This window comes from Chaetodon auriga, chromosome 19, assembly GCF_051107435.1.
Source record: "Chaetodon auriga isolate fChaAug3 chromosome 19, fChaAug3.hap1, whole genome shotgun sequence".
NCBI classification, from domain to species: Eukaryota; Metazoa; Chordata; class Actinopteri; order Chaetodontiformes; family Chaetodontidae; genus Chaetodon; species Chaetodon auriga.
The window spans coordinates 14905442-14930539 of NC_135092.1; the positions used below are offsets into that span (position 1 = coordinate 14905442).

Genomic DNA, 25098 nt, shown 5'->3' on the forward strand with positions numbered 1-25098 from the left:
ATTTCAGCAGAGACTGCATTTCTAGTTGTTCCGCTTAATGGTGCTCAGATCTACAGTTTGCATGTTCATATTCAGTCTCCCTGAATAATACATTGATTACGCCATGGTTTTAAGTGGATATATAAGATTCTTAGGCCAACAGTTAAACTATTTTATAAACAATCTACATCCGCTCTACGCACTCGCACAACCAATTACGCATGTGTGCGCATCAGCTCGCGCAATGACAGTGTGCAATCATATCAGTCAAGCATCTACGCATGCATACACAAACAGTCAAAAGCGCATGCATGAACACAGTTATTCAATAATCCTCTCCCCTCAGCACCAGACTTTTCTTTTGTTCCCCCAACTCCTGGTCTCCATCAGTAACTGTTACCCAGGCAACAGAACAGACAGAGAGAAGGGGAGTGAATGGGCAGAAGAAAAAGGGAAAATAACAAAGATGGGGGGATGCTGCCATTTCTACCTGAGTTTTGTCTCTATTAATAGTATCGCCCCTCTCTCACTTGCACAGCAACTAGAAGTCGAGAGAAAATTAATCTGCTTCAGTCATGACACTTGCCCAAACAAGTGCTCCATTACGACGGTTTGTGTCTTCAAGCGTGCAACGTTCTGTTTGTGAAAGAGGGACAGCCAGATTATACATGTGGTGAAACATCAGTATGTCTGTGCACGTTCACGTTAGGGAATTTTCTCCAAATACAGTAGATGTTTAAAAGAATAATTATGAAGAGAACTACATAAATAATATATTGATGTTCTTAACAGTACTGTGGCATACAAACACAAACACACATTTAAGCCAAAGAAAGTCCTGGGTTCAAATCTACCAACCAGCTGAGGCCATTCTGTGAGCTCCCTATTCCAAAAGACATGCGAACAATGATTTGGAAACCCAGATTTCAAATGTATATGTAATTTGTGTTTGTCTATGTGTCTCAGCTCTGTGGTGTCCTGTCTAGGGTGCTTTCCACCATTTGCCCAGCAGCTGCTGGGGTTGGCTCAAGCCCCCTGCAACTACGTATACAGTAAGGCAAGGCAAGGCAAGGCAAGGCAAGGCAAGGCAAGGCAAGGCACGTAATGTGGCACAGACACATTCATGTGAGTAATCATGAAAAATATTCTACACACAGCTCAACAACACAAGCACAGAAACACCAAACCGCAGATGAATCTCAAATAGCTGAATGTGCACTCTTATAGCAAACAAGGATACTGTGTCACTCATGTGAAATCAGGCCCTGCCTATAGTATCCAACCGCAGAGCCATAGATGCAGGTTCCAGCCTTTAGTTCTGACCCTGAAGTTGAAGTTCAACATGTGCCATCTACAGGCAAGAAAAGGAACAGCTGCTTATGAAACAGTTTGTGCCACCACTGGACAATGATTACAACGACCGTTTCTTGTCTTTTGTTTATAGCTGCTTTGAAACTAGGAGGACTGTAAGACCTAAAAAAAGTAGATCTGATCAAGTGCATGACAAAGCATAGTGTACTCCTTATCAGTATTGGGGGTATGTATGTCTCCCCCCGATTCTTCTTCTTCATGTATGTTACACGTGTTGGAATAAATTTTGGTTACAACGTAATTTTAAAACATCACTAATAAGATTTAAATTCATTCTATTGTTACAATCACTACATCATGTAACATGTGACCTTAAGCATTCAGCAGCTGCCAGCAATGTTGACCCTTTTAATGGTTTTCCACACAAGGAAAGAGAACTCAAAAAACTCAGCGTTAAACACAGCTGGAGGTCAAGAGACTGAAACAGCCAGAGAGCAGCACACTCTGCTCCACCATGACTGCTAAATGTAGACAAATATATTTATTCAGTGCCTTTTTATTGGGAATCAACCTCACGTTTACGTGCATATTGTCTAAAAAATAGAGTGTGCAAGTGATTAATCCGACATATTCTCATCTAAGCGATTGATACCGTCAAACGGTTGGAGTTCGGCTAGCTTTAGGCATCAAAACTACTTGGTTAAGTTTATGAAAAGATTAGTCACTTTTGGTTTCTCACAGGACACCAATCCCAGTCTTCTGCCTGATAGTCGTGTGTTTGTTTGAGCCATCCATCCACTCCAGCATCCTCCATCTATAGACCTTCTCTACGTCACCTTGCTCTGAGCGTCTCAAATTGCCGCAAATGTGTTTACAGACGAGTTAGTTGAAAGCCGGTTGCGTCTCATACAGATGCTCAAGGGTACTTTGTGCGTCGAGGAGCGTAGCAAACATTGTTATTTGACACTCTGGGAATGAGATCACATTTTACATGTACAAGCCTTTAAAACACAGAGTCAGAAGACAACAGAAGAAGAAATGAAACGGCAGCTGTAACATTCAATTCCTGTAGGTGGTGCTAGAGACTGAAGTGTTACAAGTACAACAGCTACTACCCTCTTTGCAAAAAGAAAGCAACAACAACATGCCTACATCTGCCTACCATGTCCGACGAACTCCCCTAGTGGAGAATATGCAGCCTGCTAAATATCAATGTGTGTGTTCGTGCATGTCGAGTAAAAGACCAGTTCCGTGACATGCTGTGCATTGAAAAGGCAAATGGCTGTGAATCCATGTGCACTGGACTGTCACCAAACCATATGCAAATAACCACTAAAAGAACTAGCATTGGCACATTTTTGACAAAGAAACTGAACAGTAACATGCTGTAAATGTGAAGATATACAGCATACTTTAAAACATATAACATTACTAAAAAGCCAAAGACAGAGATCCAGTCCTTCCTCTGCTACACTCATGTTACAACCAAAGCCTGGATCCAAGCCATCATGATAGTGGCACAGTCCTTGAAGCAGCACCACAGCACCTGACCATGTGTTTAGTGTACTGCTATAATCAGGGAACAGAGCAGCAGAATGAATGAGAACATGTGGGAAGCATGCCAGGAAGCTTCCGTGAAGAGCTGCTTGTACCGTTCTCTCCCCTATGGATACGAGTAAGACAGGGCCGAGCAGAACACATAAAGAACACCTTGATCTACTGTATATACATGCACGTATGGTGTCACTCGCTGTCAAAGATTATAATTAATTATGTGGATCAATTAGAGGAAATTAGACATTTTACACTTACCCTATGTGTACTGCTGGCCTCACGCTTGGAGTGAGGGGAAAATACCTCCATTAACCACATGTTTAAGTGCAGTTGGATAAAAACATGGACTTCATATATGATTGAATCAAAAGAAAATCACAGTAATAAATCACGTCTTACTATAGAACGCTCATTAGACGAGCCTTCTCCCTTGTTACAATAATTAGAATTTCCTGAGGAAACAGCATTTTTTCTTGGATTATATTCAGATATTTGCATAATTTGTAAGATTATGATAAATCCAAAGACAGACACTGGTTGCTGACTGAACTGTGCAGCAGACATGAAGTTCATACGGGGAAAATTATGGAACACAGTGTTCCTTGTTTCCTAATTACATCAACAATATCATCCCTAACGCTATGTCATAGCACTAATGGCTCTGGTTAAGAACAATTAGCAAGGCAGTGAGGCAGGTCATTATTTGACTTTATAGACAAGAGGGGAAGTCGCAGACAAAAAAGGAGTCAACATCCCTTTTTTTTCATCTGGCAGGCAGGAGTTTCAGTCAGAGAGACTTGAGCTTCAGACATGCTTCTCCATCTTCAAAAAAATCTCTATACTAAGATATAGTTTCTGCCCAATATAAACTGCACATATTGCTGATGGAGGTAGTAGGTGGCAGTGTTGAATTAACCAGGCCAGTAAACAAAGAAGCAACCCAGAGCAGGAAATAAATCATGCAAGGAAAAAATAAACCATCTGAGTTCTCTTGACATTTGATTCTTTGTTCTAGCTGCAAAGTAAGTTCTGGTGTTACCCCAATGCTTGTCTTTAAGGGGACATACAAGGTAAAACAGTTTCATGTGAGAGGACAAACAGTCTTTCAAAAACACCCCTTTGACTTCCACCAAGAACCAAAAGGAACTTCGCCCAGAATAGGGACGCTAAGGCCCACTCCTGCAACTAGGCACATTTAGACAGTCCCAGTGGATGAGAGGGTCAGCCCAATGTGACTCCATGTTGCAGGAAGGCGAGAACACCAACTGTTTCTTTCAAGTGAGCACATCACAGCAGGCTGAAGTACGTGGCACAGGCAACCTGCTAGATAAGGATCCCTCTTACAAATCTATAGTAGTACTAGAAAACATAAAGGGCCACATTAGTGACTCAGGTGCCTGAAGGGGTATTATTGGGCAGAATATCCTCTCTATTAAACACACACGGTGCACTGTTATTGAACATAGATGCCCCTGTCATGGGATGTCTATGATGAACATCATGCAAGGAGGCAACATGGAAACACGTAGAACTGCTCAGAGCTATCATCAATAGCTATTACACACTGACCCTCATGGCAGTCATCGTCTAAACTGTTTATCTACACCAAGACTTCTTTGTTATCTTTAGTGGATTTTTGGAATGATGTGATACATGTTTTGCAACGTGTACAGTGTAGCCTGGAGTTGAACATGGAGTTTCGGCTTAAATGGGAACGCCGTGTATCAGTCTTTCAATGACATTTAACATGAGCAAATATTATTCATCAGAAGTCGTAGATCACGTTTGATGTTTGTTACATTTTTTCATTCTCATGTCCAACCTGAGGAGAGGCGTTCCAGCAGGTTGGAAGACTGTTGCTGCAGCAGAGAAGCCTCGTGTGTGAAATGAGCGCATATGGGTTGACTTTCAGAAGACCTCAGTTGTCAGAAAGGGTATGGAGAACACTGGGGAATCCCCTTAAACTAACAAATAAGCCCTCTGGACAGAAGGCAAGAGATTCATCATCGGAGGAAGCTGAGGGCCGCTCCCCATGGCAGCAGTCAGTGGGTTAGTAGGAGAGCTTGAGGGGAAAGCTGAAGGCCCTGGATATTGTTAGGTTGTCACAGATTAAAATGTCTCGTCAGTGTAAAGTGAACTTTGGACCAGCGCTGTGCAGTCGTCTTGGCAGACTGTAGCTGCAAAATAGCCAAAGCTGATTCTGACAGCTACATGTCTGCCAGGCTACGCTGCCATATTGGTTAAATGCCAATATGTCCAATCTTCCAAGTTCAATACTTGCAACTAATACATTTCTTGCAAGTCTTTCACTGACCGGGGAGACTAAGACTTGTTCATTGTCTGAAATGATGAGCAAGGCACCGAGCCACCCGTCTTGTTGTTAGCTAAGTGAAGTGTGTTAGTCGACTGTTGGCAGCCATGGAGGAAAAAAGGCCCTCATGCTCGGGAAACCGGAAATTGAATGAGGGAAAACTGAATTTGATTTAGGAAAAGTCCATTTAAAAAGAATAAATATTCAATTCACTAATCATTTTCAAGCCATTGTGTTTAATTCAAAATGGTTCCTTGCAAATTAAGTTTGAATTCATTTAACAAATATATTCTGGCTGGGCCTCTTCACTATGTTTGACAGTCAATCTGCCTTAAAACTTCCTAAACTTTTACTCTGCATGTGACATTGTGAGAAAACAAAGTCCGAAAAACACCAGTGTCGTATAAAAGGTGGAAACAGATGGCCCAATTATTTTTTTACTGATAGCAATACATGCATCAGGGTCTGAAGCAGAATGCTGTTCTATTTTCATCTGCCAGTGCTGTCGATGCTACAGAAGAGCGGCATTTTTTCAGACACACTTGGCACGTCTCAGTTACTGTAACTTGACATCTTTTTGGGTCCAATGATGGGATGTCTATCTCTACAGACTTTCAGCTGTCACGGTCGACAAGCAGAAGCTTGCTGAGGAGAAAAAAAAATAAAAAAAAAATCCAGACATTTATAACCCACAGTAGAGTTTTATAAAGATGATATTTTGAAAAGACATCCTCTGGTGAGATTGTTCTCTTCGGGTGAGGAATGAAGTGAAATGACACAAAATAGAGACCTGAACTCGGGAGCATGTTTTACTTGAAGACATGCCGAAGCACGTCGGATGTGTGCTGCGGGCATCAGATGATAAGTGTCATATGACATGGTGCTGCGCTGCAGTGGCAAGGTGTTTTAGGCTTGAGGCACATCATCACTTTAAGTCTGGGTCAGTTGGTAAACCACAGGGTTCCTTCACCACAAAGCAAGAGTACCAATCCAGAGTGATTCAATTTTGTGGTGAAAATGCCTCCGTTATGCCACAAATGATTTATTCAAAAATCTACATGAGCAAGAAAATGAAATGAAATGTACATCATGTAGTCTCTGGTGCCATTAACGTCTTTTTAGAGAGAGCTTCCAACATTAGAAAACTGTAACAAAAAGTTAAAAAAAGACAATGTGCATTTCTTTTCACATTCATTTATTACTTTAAATTTTAACAGCTTTATTTATTCCTCAAGATTAATCATTTCACTGATTTGGCTTTTTATTATTTTTACGTTTTTACGTTGCTATTTTTAACTCAGCTTCCTATTTGTTTTTCTCTGTGTCTCGGTTCTTTTGTCTATGTTTTTTACTCGGCTACATTGTAAATGAGGTCTCTCCCTCAATGCATTTCAGAGTTGAAATGAAGGTTGAATGAATTAATATTTAAAGGTATTTATTTTTGCTTCTTGCACATGCCTAAGGAGAAAAATAGAAATATACAGCAATAATAGATCATATCTATATATATAGACACACACACGTGTACACACACACACGTCTTTATACCTTCTCGATTACTCCCTGCAATCATTACAAAATATTTTAACTTACTTTTACTTTTAGTTTTAATTAAGGAACTTTAAGAGAGTCTCACAGAGTAACATGCTAAAGTTAGCCTGCTAAAGACACATGAGAACAAATTAAATGGTAAAAACCCAAATAAATATTACTCTGATTAGGTGATCACTAGTAAAATCATTTTGATCATGCTGCAGCTTAGAGAATACTATGAATGCTATACTTCCAGTGTATGCAGTGCACATAGAGCACGCTCAAAGCAAACATTAAATCAGACGGCTAACTTGACACGGTTTCTTTTTGAGATGCTCTCCACTTGACATTAGAACGGTCACCAACACTTTCCAATGCTGATTACAATTCTAATGGTGAACGGAGAAATAACAATCACACTTTTAAATTCACATTACTCCAACAAAACACATAAATCTTTTAGAATCCAATTGAGATATAAGATCCCTGACATTTGCTTTGAGCTTACACTTGTCTTTTCACAGTGCCCTCTTCATTGTTACTGATGTATCTCCTTGTAATGATCTCAGAGCAGAGCGTCCTTCCCTCTACGGACTATGATGACTATTTCATCATTCACATTAACTAATCGAAAACTGTATTTTGGGTTATTTAAAACTGCAATACTCAGTGTTTCTTATTATTTTTACATGAACATTGTGTCACAGCCCACCACTTTACTGTTTTGTTTTAGTCTCACTGCTCTCATCAGCTTTATTTCCATCCACAGAGAGCAGTTGATTTTGAGTGAAAAAGCTCCAAAACCCCTATGGTCCGCTACCTGCCAGGACCAAACAGCAGACATAAAGTAAGCACCTAGTGAATGAGCATAGCAGAACACTTAATGGCTGAAGAGCCAGGAGTTTTCCTCAGGAGCCGTGGAGGCCAAAACAGAGCAAAAAGAAGTGTAAATATCGGACACATGCTTCTGGTTGCATGATTCCAAATGAACGTTAATATTGATCTGTGTCTTCTGGATGTGAAAACTGTCCTGATTGGAGTAGGATCTATCAACACCTTCTTGATGCTGGCTCCAAAAGCGAGTCAATCCCCATAGACTCCTACGTTAAAATTCCCAACCTTACAGCCTGGTACAAAAAAATGGTCTTTGTCTCTATAGCTAATTTAACCATTCATGATAACTAAACGGGGAGGATTTTTATACAACTCCTTCATGTAAATCACATTAAGGCTTAAACTTATGCAGAATTGTGGCCGTGGCCGCTTTGAGTGATGGCTAGTTGCTCGGTTTCAGCAACCAGGTTTCATTCAACCTGTCTCAGCTCCACCCATGCTCCACCTCTTTGCCCATTCTTGGATTAGCTGGGAGTTTGGTTTTGATGGTAGGATGAGGGGCGGGAGGATGAGGGGGAACAGGAAATGCTCTATATTTGTCATGAAAGGTGTCATATTAGTATAACTTGCAGTATTATGCCAGGAATAGAAGGACAGCAGATATATTAATTTGTCTCAATATTTGTTGAATAATTTCACAAGAGATATTACAATTAGTTTTGTTGTGGTATATATGCTAAAAAGCTGGCAAAAGAGCATATTGAGCCTGGTACTTGATTTGTCACTTCAAACTTCCATGCTATGTATGTGCAAGTACAATGTAAGCAATACATATTGAGCAGCGATGATGTAAAGAAGCTTCACTGATGGCACAGAGGAACAATTAGCTCCTGCAGCAAATCGTACTTCTACTAATTCAGAACTCTAGAAGCTTCCTGTCAGTCTCTTAAGCTGCTGGCCAGTCATTTTAATTAGCAATGATTTTGTATTAATGTGTAAAAATCATACAAACCGAAAGGTGACGGAAACAATTAAAGCTTAGAGCAATTAAAATGTAACTCACTTGGACTTAATAATAATTGAAAATGTCTTCAAACATAGCAGCATTATGCCTACTTGTGCCAGGGCATGGTGAAAATTAATTTCTGTAAGTCTTGATTCCACAGGAGCCACAACTGCTTCAAACGCCTCAATGACCCACCGCACTGATGATCATATATCACCACTGACTGCTTAATTATAAGGACGCCATTTCAACCGTGTAGGGTGCACTGTATCTTCATGCATATCTATCAGGATGGAGATAAGAATAGTAGTCCTCCCTTCACATTGTGGGAGATTGGGAATGTTAAATCGACCCCAGGCATATGCTCAATTACACAAAATGAGTCAGACAGAATTAAAAAGTGAAATGTTTTCTATTCATTTCAGTTTTCAGTCGTTTATTTTCTTGTGGTGGTTGGCTAACTGGTATTTTCAACATAAAGTCCAGATAGTCAATGAAACATGTCTAATTTTCATTTTGTGTTGTCCAACAGACACCCAGATCTCAGCGAATAGATGATTATGTTCTGTAATGTGGCGTATGAAAGGCTCTGAAGTGCCAGCCTTTATTGCATCTCATTTTGGTAAAATACTACCTGTCCTCCATGTGAACTCAAACATGCCATTTCTTTGAAAAATCCTCCACAGTACCACACGCAAAATGACTGATTGCTGTTTCCTCTGAACTCCACATTCAAATTCCCTCTGCATTATATCATCCCCAGTACTGATGAGAAGGCGATGCAATTACATCTCACCTATAATTCTTTTTCCCCCCAAAAAAACTTTCTATATTGCATCATGCATTGTGCATCATGGAGGGTTTCTGGTGTAGAAGTTGCATTGAGTGGAGAAAATTGCTTTTTCTCTGTGATCTGTCTTAGCTGTGGGATGGGGGGCTTTGTTTAAGGGCTGCTTCAGTACATCTCAGAGGTCTGATCAAACCACCGGTGTGACTCCTTTCCGGAGGCAAACTGTCTGGCGTTAGATGTTAATAATTCCATGAATCACATTATTTTTTTTCTCATTATCTTTCTGCAGAGCTGTGAAAGTTCTTTCTGAAATGGTTTAAATTCTATCAATCATCTTTGCCTCCAATGGTGTTAACGGATTTATTACTTGGTGTGAGTGTGTGTGTGTGTGGGTTTCATATTTCCTATAACACCGCCTCTAACGTTCCCATTTTTACCAATGTATGATGAAGAAAAACTAGTAGCACAAGCAGTAGATTTTACTTATCAACACCGTGTCTGAGGCTGCAGTTAAGACAGCGACAGACAGCAGTGAATTGCAATGAAGCACTTCACTGATACTGACACATAGAATACTTCCCATCCAGTGATTTACAATCACAGTTCGGCTCCTGCTAAAACATCCTTTAGAGGTACAAATCAAAAAGAGCAGAGCAAAGACTAAAAGTAGTTTGACAAACAGCCAGCCAAACAAATAAAATCCTTGCAACAGTTGCTAAAGTGTGTGTGATCATTTTGATGACACAATGTAAATCAAACCTTTTTAGATAAAATCCTCAAGGCAGGAACCAGTGCGTGCTGAAATGCCAAACAAAAGCTGAGCATACCGTTCCCAGGCTAGATACAAAGGACGCATGACTCCAAGACAGACAACTGCAGAATTCTGGGTTTCACAGAACATAATGGTTAACAATATCTTGGCTAGCGCACATCAAACATAATTTCAGATATGCAGATGCAGCCTGCACAAAGTACGTAAATCATCAAATGAACCGCTGTCCTCATTAGCATTGCTAAATATAATGTTTCAGCGTAAGCGTAACATAACATGCCTTGCTCTTAAGTGTCATAACTCACTCTTCAACATAACTCACAATTAAATAGCATGCGACAGGCAGTAAGTGTCTCAGCTGAGGTGAACTAATGTAACAACCCACACTTCTACGAGTCTTTTTATCCTCTCAAAGGCAATTTACGAAGGTAAATAAATCACACATCAGTCGTTAATCAAAACTCACTTCCTAACTGAGATAAAAACAGATATGCCAGGAAAGTGTCTTGAAAAAGGATCATCGGAATATAAAGCTCTGAGATGAAAGGAATGTGCATATGTGATGACGCATGAATGACGGCTTGCAGGGAATTCAGTGTAAATTTATGCATTTAAAATGTATGTATGTCACTGTACCATCTCAGTGTCAAATTCAGCATCAAATTGCAGTCATGAATATATTTAACAGCCATATATTTAGAACAATAGAGAATATCATGTGATGAATTCATAATAACAGCGATGTAATCATTGAAAACGACTTGAAAATAACAGCCAGTGACCAGTGTTTGAGTAAGAATACTATTTCTAAAATATTGTAGTAATAATAATAAATTCTCACAATAACAAACACAATTCTGTCAGATGCATTGCTCATGAGTCACTTACTGTAAAACAAATCTGATCGCAACGTCAGTCAATCGTCATTTTAACCTGTGTTCAAACTGATACCTGTCTCTGTCTGCTGCCATCCGCCACATGACGGAGAGACAGTGTCGGGGAAGGACAGCCAAAAAGCAGAGAGAGCTGGGAAAACGATTGCTTCAGTGAGTGAGAAACTGACAGCTCAATGCCAGAAGAATAGAGTGCTCACACTTCAGTCTGGGCCAGAACTGACAGCATCAGACATTGTGATGTTCACTCAAAGAGCCACGAGACACCTTGAGGCCATGAGGCCAAACCACGGCACCTTCTGCCCTGCTCTGAGTACCACGCTATGCTTCCCCTCCTTCTTTGCATTTTGTACGCTAACGTCTATCTGTTACACGAATGTCGAACCAAAATAAACTGCCGCAAACACAAGAATACAACTTTTGCAAAGACAGTGTACCTGCATGAACGTATAAAACTACTGCTATAATTAATATTTTTAACATAACAAGGGATCACATGACTACTTACAGGGCAGACAGGCTAGCTCTGACCACCGACTGCTGGACAGCTTTCACAAACAAAAGCTACATCACAACCACCTGCACTTAATCAGTGTTGACTGGGTTTTTTGTTATCTGGTAATTATTGTTTTTACAGGGAAAATCTCTCAAAGGCCAACATATTTACGTCTCCTCAGTCATAATGTCCAGTGAAAATGATTCCAGAGTTATATGCAAACTAACTAGATGTTTTCCCCCACTGCTTCTCTGATGCTTGCCCTCTCTATCGCTCCTCTCCCGACTCAGTGAATTAAGAGTTTATTCGGCCTAACCTAGAGTTGGTGGTGATTGCCCGAACAGTGGAAGGACAAATCTAAATGGTTTTGGTTTTTGTTTCTGTCGAGTTTGAATGAAGTGTGTTTCACAATGATAAAATTACTGTTTCTGTAAATGGAGTCTGGCAAGAGTGATATAGCAGCTGTTTCTGCTTGAACAAATGGGATCTTACTCTTTAACAAAAAGGTCAGTCTGTGAAGGGATCCTGTCTGTAATGCTGTCAGACACTTAGAAAAACGATCTGAGCCTGCCACTGGCAAAAACAAGCACTTTAAGTGGACGTACACTGACGGTGAGTACCAGCACGGTGGGATTACGCTGCAGCCCATTTCGCAGATGATGGCTGCAGTGCTGTCGCTCAATACTGGGCCAGTTTCAAAAACTGCTCTCTCCATTAGTCACTTTGACACAAAAACATGGGAAATCTGGTCCATAGACAGCTAATATTTGACTGGAATGACCATTTGTCCAGGGCATTGAAATCTTCTAGGACATGACTGACTGGGAGATGTTGTCCAACGTGCTGCTCAGCACTAAATTTACCAGTTAGTTACTGCTTAATGGCTGTTGGGCCATCAGAACTAAAACTAATGTCAGTGTTGTGTTTACAACTTGTTTCCTCTGCCACCAAGTGACCCAAAATTCAATTAATGCAGGTTTACAGACAAATTTAACCTAAATAACAATTACCATATAATACCACAACAAACTCCACGTAAAAATCCTGCTCCACATATGAGGAAGGTTCAGCATTAAGCTTTAAATGTAATGCACGGATCTTTAGCCGACCAAGCTCATACAGGAAAAGAATGCCTTTGGGTCCTTTGTTGGAAAGTTTGCCTTTGTAGTTTTTCACCAGTGGCGCCATGGAGCAAAGAAACTTTTTTGTGCTCTTCTAGCAGGCACAAAAAGAAGCAGGGGCGTTCCTTAGTCAAGGATATGTTTTGAAGATGAGAGGAGAAAGGAAACAGCAGTGTCTAATTATAAAGATGTATGAGAGACTGTAGAGCAGAGGACAGTGAGACACAACCAAGACTGGGAGAAAGAGAACAGCAATATTCATTAATGATAATTACAGTAATATCAGAATTAATTAATCCAACTGCAAACACAACAAAAGAAACATCAATCGTCTGTAATGGTCTGTTCTGCTCTTTGTGAGTAAGAAGCTTGAGCTTATCTCGACATCCACTGAGAGCCAGGCTACACCCGGGACTGGTCACCAGTGATGATGGTCGGATTTAATTTTAATGTAAACCTCTATCTATCTAGCAGAATGATGTATTGGTTTCAGATGGAGTGGAAATACAAGTTTTCAGTTTTACTTCGTTTTTACTTTCTAAACTTCATGCTGCATTTTAGTCCAGTTGTAGCTAAAACAGCCTTGATGCTCAAGGGGGAGTGCAGAGAAGTCAATAATCTACCACATGGAGGAGGTGATAAAGGTGTGAGTGACTTTTGGTTGTGCATTTTCACTTTACTTTTCATCTGAGAGAATTATACACAAATTATTTGCAAATCCATCAGAAGGTCACGGGCAAAAACGATGTGCAGAGTACCCCTGTAGACAAAGCTGGTGAAAACAATAAAATGAATGACAGCTAGAATGTCATTAAGTCATTAGACAGAGCCATTATTAATGTTATTAGCACCACCTGTGCTATAATGTAACAATCCAGTCAAAATGCCTGCTGTGAAAAAGGTCTATCTGAAAAACCTCATGGCCATTGGGAATAATATTGTCTTAACAGGTAATGCGCTGATATAAAAAAAAAATGTTGACATTTTAAGCATACTTCTTGTCCCAAACCCATAATTTGTACCTTTCCCATACTCATATTCACAGACACATGAGAGCAGTGAACGGAGGGTCATGAAGTGTTTATAGCTATTATCATTATCTTTTGTTTGTCACTTTTAGTGCAAAGTTGACGCTGATCGAGAGATTCTCCATCTTGACAACTTGACACTCGGGACATGGTCTGTCATAAACATTTCTTGGCAGGTTTAAATGCTATTTACCTGTCAAATGCTTTTATGACACCGACGAGAATCAAATTTTATGTAACAGTGTGATTACAGTGTACACAAATAGTAATGTAAAGTGTTGAACTAAAGGACAAATGCAAAAAAACTGCAGCATTGGAACGTTATTACACTATAGTTCATGTCAAGTTGTAATGGTTTTGCACTGAAGGTGACAAACAAAATGACACCTTGACACAAGGGTCATATTCATTCAGAATGTTTAATTCATGGTTATGTCAGAGTCTATGGCACAGCCATGACAGTGTTTTGCACACCCCTTCAAATAAAGTGTCACAAAAAGTGTTTTGAGAGTGAGAAAGGAGAAGGTGGGGCTGTGAGCAGGAGAAGTGAGAGGATTCAAGAGAATGCGGAGGTGGATGGAGCGTGGAGATGCTGCACGGAGAAGAGGGGAGGGACAGAAATAGAGGAGGTGGTGGGATGTGCAAGGAGAGTTGAGGCAGAGAAAGTGAACCGCAAAATAGGTGCGAAGCACGCGACTCGAAGCCTGAAAAGTTGGACTTCGGGGAGAAAGTGAAGGGGTGACGTGACGAGGAAAGAGGCTGGGAGAGGAGGAGGAGGGAGCTGTATGAACAGCCAGGAGTATTCACGATAAGTTTACAGTGAGGTAAAACACTTGACATCCGTAAAGATGATGTAACCACAATTTTGAATAATGCAAGCAGAGAGAGAACGGTCAGGTAAAGCACATAAGGTGATGAACAAAGAAAAAAAATATATAGCCAAGTTATCAGCTCTGTTGTAGTGTGTGTACATGAGTAAGTTAATGGAGAACTTTAGTCTCGGCAGATTTAAAGCAATAGCAAATCCTTTATACCGCAGTCATAAAGCTGTAGTACAGCAATGAAAGCAACACTGATACACATAGTACAACACAGCTCTGGATTTAAGCTTGGATGTACAGAAAGCTCTCCTACCCATCACTGGTAACTACATACTGTAAAACACTCTCTACACCCAAACACCATCCCATCAGCAAGAGCCACTGTAATATACCAAGAGCTACATCAGCGGGTAAGCTGTAGCTCTGCCTTCACCAGACTGGTTTGACATTTGAAGCTCTTAACCTCCACACCAGACTTCTTGTCTACAAAGTCATTACTCTGTCCCGTCACGATGTCAGTACCACTGACTCCAGTGCTTCTTGTGAAACAGCCTTAGTGAGGCCGTATTGTACTCTTTGGGTTCTTCCCTTTCCTTTAGCGTTTTATTTAGCATTTTTGTGCATGCAAATCATCTGCAAAGTTACAAAGCCCAAACTCCACGCCGAGGGGAGTTAGTCTCTCTGCTCCTGAACTGGCTGAAACTTCTCATTTGTAGTCCAACCTTTTCTTCCATTACTTTTCTGCCTCACTATGTAATGCAGCACCACCTCCAGCTAGGAGGCCGCGCCGCCCACTGAAACCTAGTGAATCTACTTCACTGCTGTACTGTGATGTGGACAGTATGAGCAAAGGACGACAGTTTCTCTGTTGTTGGCTTCAAGAACAAACACAACACAAAGTCTTTGTATACTCCCACCATCTGAGGATGTCAAGACCCAGTGGATTACCTTTATTTTTAATGGAAATGTCCCCACAGCAACTGGAAAACTATTATTGTGCACTAATCATGATATTTCTGACTGGTTTCTCAAAGAGGGTCACGACAAAGCTCAGAGCTAAGCACAAGAGCTGCTGTTACTGGCTGCACACACATCTGTCCCCAGCCTCATAGGACAGAAGGGTTGAGTTGAAAAGTTTGTTTTTGATAGAACTGTGACAGAAATGTCCCCACAATGACAGTAAAATTGGAATGTGCATGTGCATTTCACTTTGTAAGCTTGATCAATACCCTGTTCCAGCTGTCCGTTACACGACTTCAAACTTGGAATTTGTAAGTTTTGCCATGTTTTATGTTGTTTTACTGCTTATTTTATGGATTTAACCGGTTGAATTTGGTAATGTGTTATCATGTTACGAAACTACTGAGGTTGAAGCAACGCTGGTCTAATGTTGTAGGCTAATATCTACGGACATTCAAGAGAAACTGTGTGAACATTAAGCCTCACTTGAAGCAAAATAAATAACAAGAGCAGTAGGCTGTATGCTGATAACTGTTTTTTATTTTTGTTACGTTGCTTGTTATGGAAGTTAACACTGTAACGCTAGACCAGCTAGTCTTATACAGAAGCCTGTTCTACTCTGGCATGCTCACTGGTATATGTGTGTATCTGTGTGTGTGTTGCTGCAGGTGAATGTAAATTTACCTGATAGACAAGCCCTGAAGGTAATGATATAGCTATGTATGAAAGAGAAATGGTCAAACTACAGGAATTAATTTGCTCTGCAACGTAGTGTAACTTTGACGAGCACCCAGCAGCTTGCTTCCTCAGACCATTAAGCTGTAAGGTTAATGGCCCCACTGGACAGTGGGGTCGGGTCTAATACGGATCAGATTCCTGCTTGAACATGTGCAGTGGTGAAGGTTTTGGGTTAGAGGTTATGTTGGTGATAATCACGTTAGATGTTGGTTACAGTGATTCCTTGGCTGCAAAAACATCTAAGAAACTCAAAATCTAGTTATGACACTCCTTGAAAAGAATCTTCAGAAGGTCCAAACACCAGCAACCACCAGCCACACAGGAAGACCACACAGAGACAGCCACATTTACCAGTAAAAAAAAGTTCCAACAATGGCGTACTTCTGCATGTATTTGCCATGCCACAAATATGTTCATAACTGACTCTATCTATAACCACAACCACAGCTCTTAGGCTTAGTTATCGATAACTTACCATCACTGAGATGTGCAGCAGATGCATGTGTTCATGTAGGACATGGGCAGGCTCTCGGGCTGTAGGTTGTGTCGTCTGGGCTTGAAGCTCAGACTCAGTCATGGACACATGGAAGTACAGTGTCCCATTTTCCAACCACTGTTGCTTCCAGTGTACCTGAGAAATATCTTCTCCCGTACCCGACATCTCTGAAGAGGAGGAGGAGAGAGGAAAAAGGGAAATGTTTGTGAGATCAACATTAAATTCATGAGGAAGTGACATTTAAATTGTGTTTGAAGTACACAGTTTTCCACGCATTATTATGTGAAAATAAAACAAAAAACATCTACACAGCCTGTACAGAATAAACCACAGTTCAAATATTACTGTTAGATTGTGCATTAGTATTCTAGTGCAGTGCTCTGCCTCAGCGCATATCAGCACTGTGCTGCAACTACAAACCCTGAACTCTTGAATAGCTGGACAGACTTCTTAGGCTGTCATAATTTTTACATCTGTGCAGTTGGCTTGGTAAGAATTACTGTCGAGCTATTGCATTGCTTAGCTGCTTTGATGAAATCTTTACGATGACAACTTTTCCCCCCATGGTATTAGTCAGAGATTTGTCTAAATTCGAAATTAATAAGTGGCAAGCATCACCAGTGTTACAGCCATCACAATCAATACACCGCCTCAATTATAGACAAAATGAGTCACAGATGGGAAAGACTTACTCCTGTTAATATCCATTTGTTTACACTCCTCCTTTTTGTCAGGCAAGAAACACAGACACAAAAGCTCTACAAACAGGAAGACAATGGATTTATGAAGCTTGATGAAATTCACATGTCCAAATCAGTTGGAGAAATGTTGTCTCAACCATTCAATGTCCTATTCTTATCTGCGAAAATCGTCCCACATTTTCAACCAATATAAAACCATTAGCTCCAGGCCAGCACTGGCATTAAGTATCAAACATCAAAAGAAAGCTGGAAACATGCAAAAGCCAAGGAGAGAGGAAAATGTGCAATATATAAAAAAAAAAAAAAAAAAAATAGAGACAACAGACCCAAATGCAGTTTATGGGGCAATGGAAAAGGGAGATGAAAAAGAGCTGGGGGATCACCAGTTTATTTCGATATGGATCACAGCACAAGAATCTAATGCTATCAAGTGGGAGTGGCTGTTCAGTAGAGGAGTACTGAGAAGCCTCAGGGAGCCTCAGATTGCGAGGCTTGATACAGTATTTGTCATGTGGCTGGGTGACAAGGGCATAGACATCTGCTGACATCTCCTATCAGCAGCAGGTAGAAAATGACAAATGGCTTTCGGTGCAGCTGCTTATTAACCCACTGACTCTGGGTCAGAGGACATGGACGGCAGGGGAGGGTTATGTGAGCTATGCTCAGTTGTGCCATGGCTGTTCAGGTGCAGAGAGGGAGCATGCAGAACAGACACCCTCAAAGACAGATCTAATAACATAAGATATATTTGGCATAATGGTCCAGGAAGTAGTAGGTAACATTACTTATATATTGCCTACCTGATAACTGGTAATATTTTCAAGTCTTCACAAATTATTTAGTCTGTGAAATGCCACCTGCAGGTTGCTTGTTTGTCTGACCAACAGTCCAAAAGTCAAAGATATTATATTACAACTGATATAAAATTGCAAAACCAGCAAATGTCATTGTAGATAAAGTTTTAGTCCTAAGCACCGGTATGCATCACTATTGGGTTTAGTCAGTGAAATTCAATCAGCTGCAGGGGAACATCAGAAGAGTAGCACTCATCTGCTTGGGGCATTAACAGATAAATCATAACAAAATACTGTATTTTACAAATGCAGTCCAGCACCTCTGTCAAACCTGACTCACACTTACTCATATTAGCAGCTGCAAGTGGCAAATGAATAATAACAAATAAATAATAAACACAGACAATCCTGATTAACAAAGCATTGATCAGTGAGCCTGACAAACTGTTGCGCTGTTCACTGAGCCAATGATAAACATGAGCATGTGTTAACAAAGTGAGCTGTCTCACCTAAAGCCAGGTGTTTGGTTGCGTTCCTCTGCACAGAGCCGTCAACATTCAAAATTTCAGCACACTGAGCAGATCTGACATAACTGCCTCTTGCTATTAGTGGTTTATTTTTGCAGAGGGCAGCTGATTTCACCAAACAAGCTCCATTAGCCAACTACACGCTACCTGCCCAGCACCAAACACTGGACAAATCAGCGACCAACCCTTGACAACTCCCTCAGCAGTTGGGGGAAACCAAACCAGAGCTAAAAGTGGAGTGAAAATATTCTCCAGCACCAAGTCCAGTCCATCGACACGTCAGCAGATTGCTTGTCAGACTCCAAAAGTCAAGGGTATTATATTTAAACTGATATAAAACTGAAGTAACAGCAAATGTTTTTTTTTTTCCTTTTTTTGATAAATTGATTATATGGTTCATCAGTAACCAAAGTTGCAGACACATAATTACTCGCTGTGGACAAAGTTCACATAAAATTAAATCCTTCTAATGCACCCTGTGGAAGTACACTTCAAACAACCTCCCTCTTGTACAACAGTGAGGTGCTCTATTCTTTTGCTGACTACAGCTTATGATAAAATTTTGTGGGGTGTGAAATTCTTAAATGCCATAACTGCTGGCTATTCAACTCTTTATGTTTAATCTGCATGCCGAAGACACACTGCTTGACCTTTCACCTTGACGAGAGATAAAGCTTTGTCTGCCGGGCCAACAGTGAGGTGCCTCCTGCCATCTGCTACTGTTTTAAGCAGAGCTTATCAGGCTCCTGTCAAATTTACCTTGGAACTTTGCTCACGTGCTTTATGTGCATTTTAGACAGCTTTAAATAACTCTGATTATGCACAGTGCTGACACTTATTTTGATCCAAATTAAAAGTGATTTTCATTTGAAAAACTGAAAAGCAACTCTTTCAGTAATAGAAGCAATCACATGCAGGATGGATGGATAGTAATAGAGTTTCTAGGGCTGTTACCTACCTTTGTACAATTGTTATGTAGATGAGAAAGCTCAGTAAGCATGCTATTTAAAGACAAAAGGATTGTGCATGTGTGTGTGTGTGTGAGTACGTGCATGTGTCCTTGTCTTTTGTGCTATGAGGCTTGTCATTGGGCACCAAGCCAGACGTTACTGGGATATAGGTGTATGGCCTCAAGGTCTGCTTGTAATTCATTAGGAGGAACATTATTAATGTGTATATGTGCATGACTGTGTGTGTATGTGTGAACTGTACGTGAGTGACTAAAGCCAGTATGCTCCCAGCAAGGGTATCAGCAATACACTGTCTCCCAAACTGAGTCCAAGGACAACCCGAAGGAATGCCATAGTGAACATTTCATAGACCTGGGAAAAATGTCTCCATTAATTCTATCGATCACAGAGAAATGGCAACATATCACGATGCTTGGATCTTTACAGGGTAGCTAATTTGACGTACTTGTGATTGTCCTTGTTTTCAGCACTGTGACCATAAAGCTCCAGTACACAACAGGCAAAAAGACATTACTGTCATATTATTCAAAACTGCTCAAATAACAAAAAATGGGAGACCAGCTTTTGCGGAATCATCCATAAGAGACCATACTTGAGGCGTTGCATTGTTTGGGCCCATAACCACAAATAAATAGTGACTTTACATCACTGCTGACCATTTTTCAAAGCATATGCTACATTCAGTGTACCAGTATGGTGGTTTTAAATTCATTTTCTCCCTTGCAAGCAGCCATTGATTTCTTCAGAAACATGTCCTTAAGCAAACAAACAAATGTGCGGGTTCACTGCACATTTGTTTTGCTTGAGTTATGTAATTGTGGAATGATAGCATAGCTCTTAGCAGCAACTATTTAAAAAAAAAAAAAAGAAAAGAAAAGAAAAGATATTTCCAGTGACATATTTCATCTGCTGAAGAACATTGCAATGGTGAGCTTTTAGGAAACAGAGATGTTGGGAAAACAATTATAGGCAATTCCCTGTTTCTTGCATTAAAAAGGTTGCTGTGTAGCAGGCACAGTCCAGCTGCAACAAGAGGACAGGTTTTCAAACAGTCTCTGCTGGTCACAACTGCAGTTCATTTTCAGCATGAAGTTTATTTCATACCATCAAAAAAGGAACTGAATGAACTGCTGTATGAAAAAACACTGAACTGGTATGCTTTTGAAAATCATTGTAAGGCAGGAAGACAAGCAGTAATGTTATGTATGCAAGATGTAATCTATCGTTATGGACCTTGAAAGCCAGTAAAGCTACCTTGAAATACTTGAAATGTATCAGTTCATAATTGGACAATAAACTGTACCCACACCCTCAGGAATTCATGGTGAATACTGTGCAGACTTTAAACACTTCTCCTAATGGTTCTTCCTTGGCTGACAGTGAAAGCTTTCTCTATTGAGTGAGTGAATGTTTCAAAGTAGTTTCACAACTATTCCAGTCAACTTCCCTGACAGCAGCAAACTCAAATGAGTCACGTCAATATGCGTCACTTGGCATTCGATTTGACACTCATTTCCATTACAGTTAGGTTTGTGGTAAGGTCATTTTAAGACCAGACTTGGTTTGTGAAGGTTCAAAGCTTGCTGTGCTGTTATCCGGCATTGCTCAGTATACGGCTTTAAAAAAGTGCAGTGAATAAAAATGATAATAAAAAAAAAAAATCCTTGGTGCGGCTTTTTGACTGATGATTCAGATCACTAAGGTATAGGGAGCAGTCCTATCATTTTATATTAATTAGTGGATGAGTTGAAGTTAAAACTGGGGTGAAAATCTGTAACCACAAATATGAAATCCTTGGTTTAGTCCCTTTTCACATTTCCTAAAGTTTGCAAAGATATTGAAAGCTTGGCCCAAATCCTTGATAAAGCCTTCCTACTCTTTGCTAAGTCGTCTCTGCAGGTGCTGAAGATAGAAGTGAAATCCATTGAACACTCAATGTCAGCAGAGAGCTGGTGATCATATAAGTGCTCACTCTGCGTCTTCCTGTGTTTTTCTTCGCCCTTTTCTTTTATCTGTCTGTCCTTTAACATCTTTCATCTTTTATTCGTCATTTGCAAGGTTTGGCTAGAAGTGCTGAGTTCAATTTTGAGTTCATACTGGAGTTTTCACATTCTTGAAATCTTGCCTTAAGCAAGAGTGATTTTCACTTAGCGCAGTCTCTTAGAGTTGGATATTTGATGAGATGAGGTTGCCCACCACAGAACCACAGAACACAGAGGCCTGGGAGCCACCACACAGTGGAGACAACCCTCACCCTGAATAAATGACCCAGTATGCATCAATTCAGCATTTAATCAGTGAAATTGAATCAGCTGCAGGGGAACATCAGAAGTGTAGCATATGTCTGTTGGTGGTTTTAATGGATAAACCATAACAAAATACTGTATTTCACAAATACCACCTCAATCAAACATGAATTACACTTACTAATGTTAGCAGCTGCATGTTGCATGCTGAAATTAAACCCTTAGCAAAGCATTGGTCAGTGACCCAGGCAAACTGTTGCACTTTCCACTGAACCAACGATAAACATGATCATGTGTCAACAAAGTGAGTCGTCTCACCTTAAACCAGGTGTGTTTCCTTCCTCTGTACAGATATCGATCAGCATACAAAATTTCAGCACACTGTGCAGATGTGATAGAACTGCCATCTTGCCATTAGTGGTATATTATTGGAGAGTGCAACCACTAAAGACTAACTATACACTCACCTGACCAGCACCAAACACTCGACAAACCCTAAACAATTCCTCCGGGTTTTGGCCAAACCAGAGCTAAAAGTCGAGTGAAGGTTGTATTTACATTCATCAGGTTGACACAAACACAACTCCTAATGAGTAGTACTGTTTGCTGTTATATAGTTAGATATTTCTCATCACTGAGGTCTTTTCTATTGCAAAAGAGAAGCTTATGGCTTATTCAAATTTTGGAGTATGTTCGTAATGGGCTCTTTGTTGTGCATAGTGTCACCTGGGGGAAAATACCCACATCAACTGCAGTTCTCACAAATTACCAGAGCATATGGCAGGGGCCGAGGGTGCTGGTCATTTTTTTTTTTTTTTGCCATAAGGGGCAGTAAGGAGCCACTATGATAATGCATACAAAGACAGTGTTGGTGCAGTGACAATGACTAAACTTGGCGAAATCAATTGACTTCATCTCACACCTAATTTATTGTATAAAGCTGATTTGCTTGTTAAAAGTGAAATCCACCCTAAAGCTGAATAAACATTTGCCATTCCAACATTTGAATTAGTGGGGATTAGTTTCCTGTGCTGAACAAGATGGAAAAGACTGGTAATGATGTCATCCAGAGACAAATCCTGGAGCTCCACTGATCATGAACAAGGGAAAAATTCCTTCAACACTATCACGTTGCCCTTGGTGATTTTTGTGGGATATGGGTATATCTTTTGAATCACAGCTGGAACTCATTTGAATAAAATGTCTCAAAAATTCCACAAGCCCACAGAGTCAAAATCTAATTCTGTGTCAATGGACCATCTCCAAAACGTATTACCTGGGTACATCTTCAGTTCAATCCCCAATGCTCTTATTTCCAGCAATGGAGATGGCAGTCTGTGTTTGGAGATACTGAAAGTGGAAATGGACTGTCCTTTGAACTATAACACTACCTCGGCAAGGTACTACTACTCTTATGATCAGATTTTTTATAACAATATATTTAATATCATGACATCCAATTACAGCACCATTGGGCTGTGTTGATAATGATCACTGTCAATGTTGCACTGCCTCAAACAGTCTGACAGACAACAGACACAAGCTCAAAACAGTACAAGTTCCTGCATTAGAATATACTGTCTTGGACTTGACAAACATATGTATACACATACATACACAGTTGTCCGCCCGCCCACACAACAACACACGTTCCCAAAAGGTTGGCATTCATCAGTTTAAAGGTGATCAGAGCAGTGCAAGTCAGTGATTGTGCAAGCTTGACAGCTCCATGACAGTTTGTCAGCTTGGCAACAAGCCCGTGTCATCAACATTTACTATGATGAAAGCTGGCACCCTAAAGGCGCTTTGCTGCCTGTCATTACATACGTGGCATAACGCGTCCGTCTTCCACTGACTGCACCCCACATATCGTTGCTCAGGCTGCCTTCGGTATGGATGTCTTGTGACAACACAATAGGCAGATGAATATTCAATAATTCATATGAGAGAATAAGGACGGGTTCATCGGATTCAAACGTCTCGGCCCAAAATGAAAGCAAGGACAGAAAAGGAGAGGTGTGAGTGAAAGAGCAAGAGACAAGCAGACAGAGAAGAACAGACAGAAAGGGGAAGGGGATTTATCAGTCTGACACTCATCAAAAGTGTTCAAGAATATTAGCATACCTCCTAGACATTCAAATTCAGCCTCAAAAACGTCTCTGTCAGCTGTGACAATGGCAAATTTTACATGTTTTCACTTTTGAACTTCACACCGCTGTCGGATGTCAACAGGAAGCGTTCATCAGAGGCAAAACAAACGGGCTGAAAAAATGCATCCTTCATTAGCTACTAAATGGTCTTGATGCCATATCCTCCCATTTCCAAAATGCTAATTGTGCCATTGCCATTTACAATGACCTGATGGGAGCTATGGAATACTGAGGCAAATACAGGATGAACTGGAAGGCATGCAGGTTTCTGCTTTCCATTTTAACACCCATGCAACTAAATGCCACCATGCGTCATGAGAAACACTAATGAAATAGCTGGCATTCACATAAAGACCACTGAAAATGAACACAATTAAAAATGCATCATGGCTTTTTTTTTTCTGGAAATGTAAGAATTTTATCTACACGGGCCTGACACGCAGTGGGTTATTACGCATGGGCGTGTGTTTGAAATGATCAGCTCCATTATCTCAACTTGGTCCATGTTCTCTCTATCAATGAGCCATACCTGAATTTAGCTGGAAGATGAAACAGACCCACATTTTTGAGCAATTTAGATGAAATTCTTTGATGTACATTAAAAGTCTAACTGAATTGTTATCACCTGCCCAAATGAACTCGGTGAATCCAATCATTTGATCCCCACGAAGCTCAAGAAAATCTGAGAGACATTTTTGGGAAAAATCTCTGTCTTGCCATTAGGACATGCATAATGACTGTGACAGGGGACATGAAAACTGCATTGCAGTAAATGGTTAGTTATCTGAGACCAACTTCTGCCCTTGCACAAAATTATTGAGCGATTACATTTTGCTGTATGTCTACATTCTTTTGTAAAGCTTAGCTCCACATTTTGGTGCAAATTTAGGGATTTTGGATTACAGTATTCAACAACAGGAACAAAGCACAGTGGTTCTTATGAAGCTGAATTACCATTTCAAATTTAGAACTGGTATTAAATACCTAAAAGGTACAAAAAAAAGAGAAAGATTTTGAGTGTGTCACTATATTATTTAAGCTCAACGACTGTCTGCAAAATCAAAAA

At 40.3% G+C, this 25098-nt stretch overlaps 1 protein-coding gene across 1 annotated transcript in view; it reads right to left on the reverse strand.

Annotated features, from left to right (window-relative positions):
* Positions 1-25098, reverse strand: part of astn2 (astrotactin 2) — a 259439-nt gene that overhangs the window by 198992 nt on the left and 35349 nt on the right. Inside the window, exon 2 of the mRNA XM_076757943.1 lies at positions 16623-16810. Within this exon, the coding sequence (XP_076614058.1) occupies positions 16623-16810 (188 nt within the window). The remainder of the gene's footprint in view (positions 1-16622; positions 16811-25098) is intronic.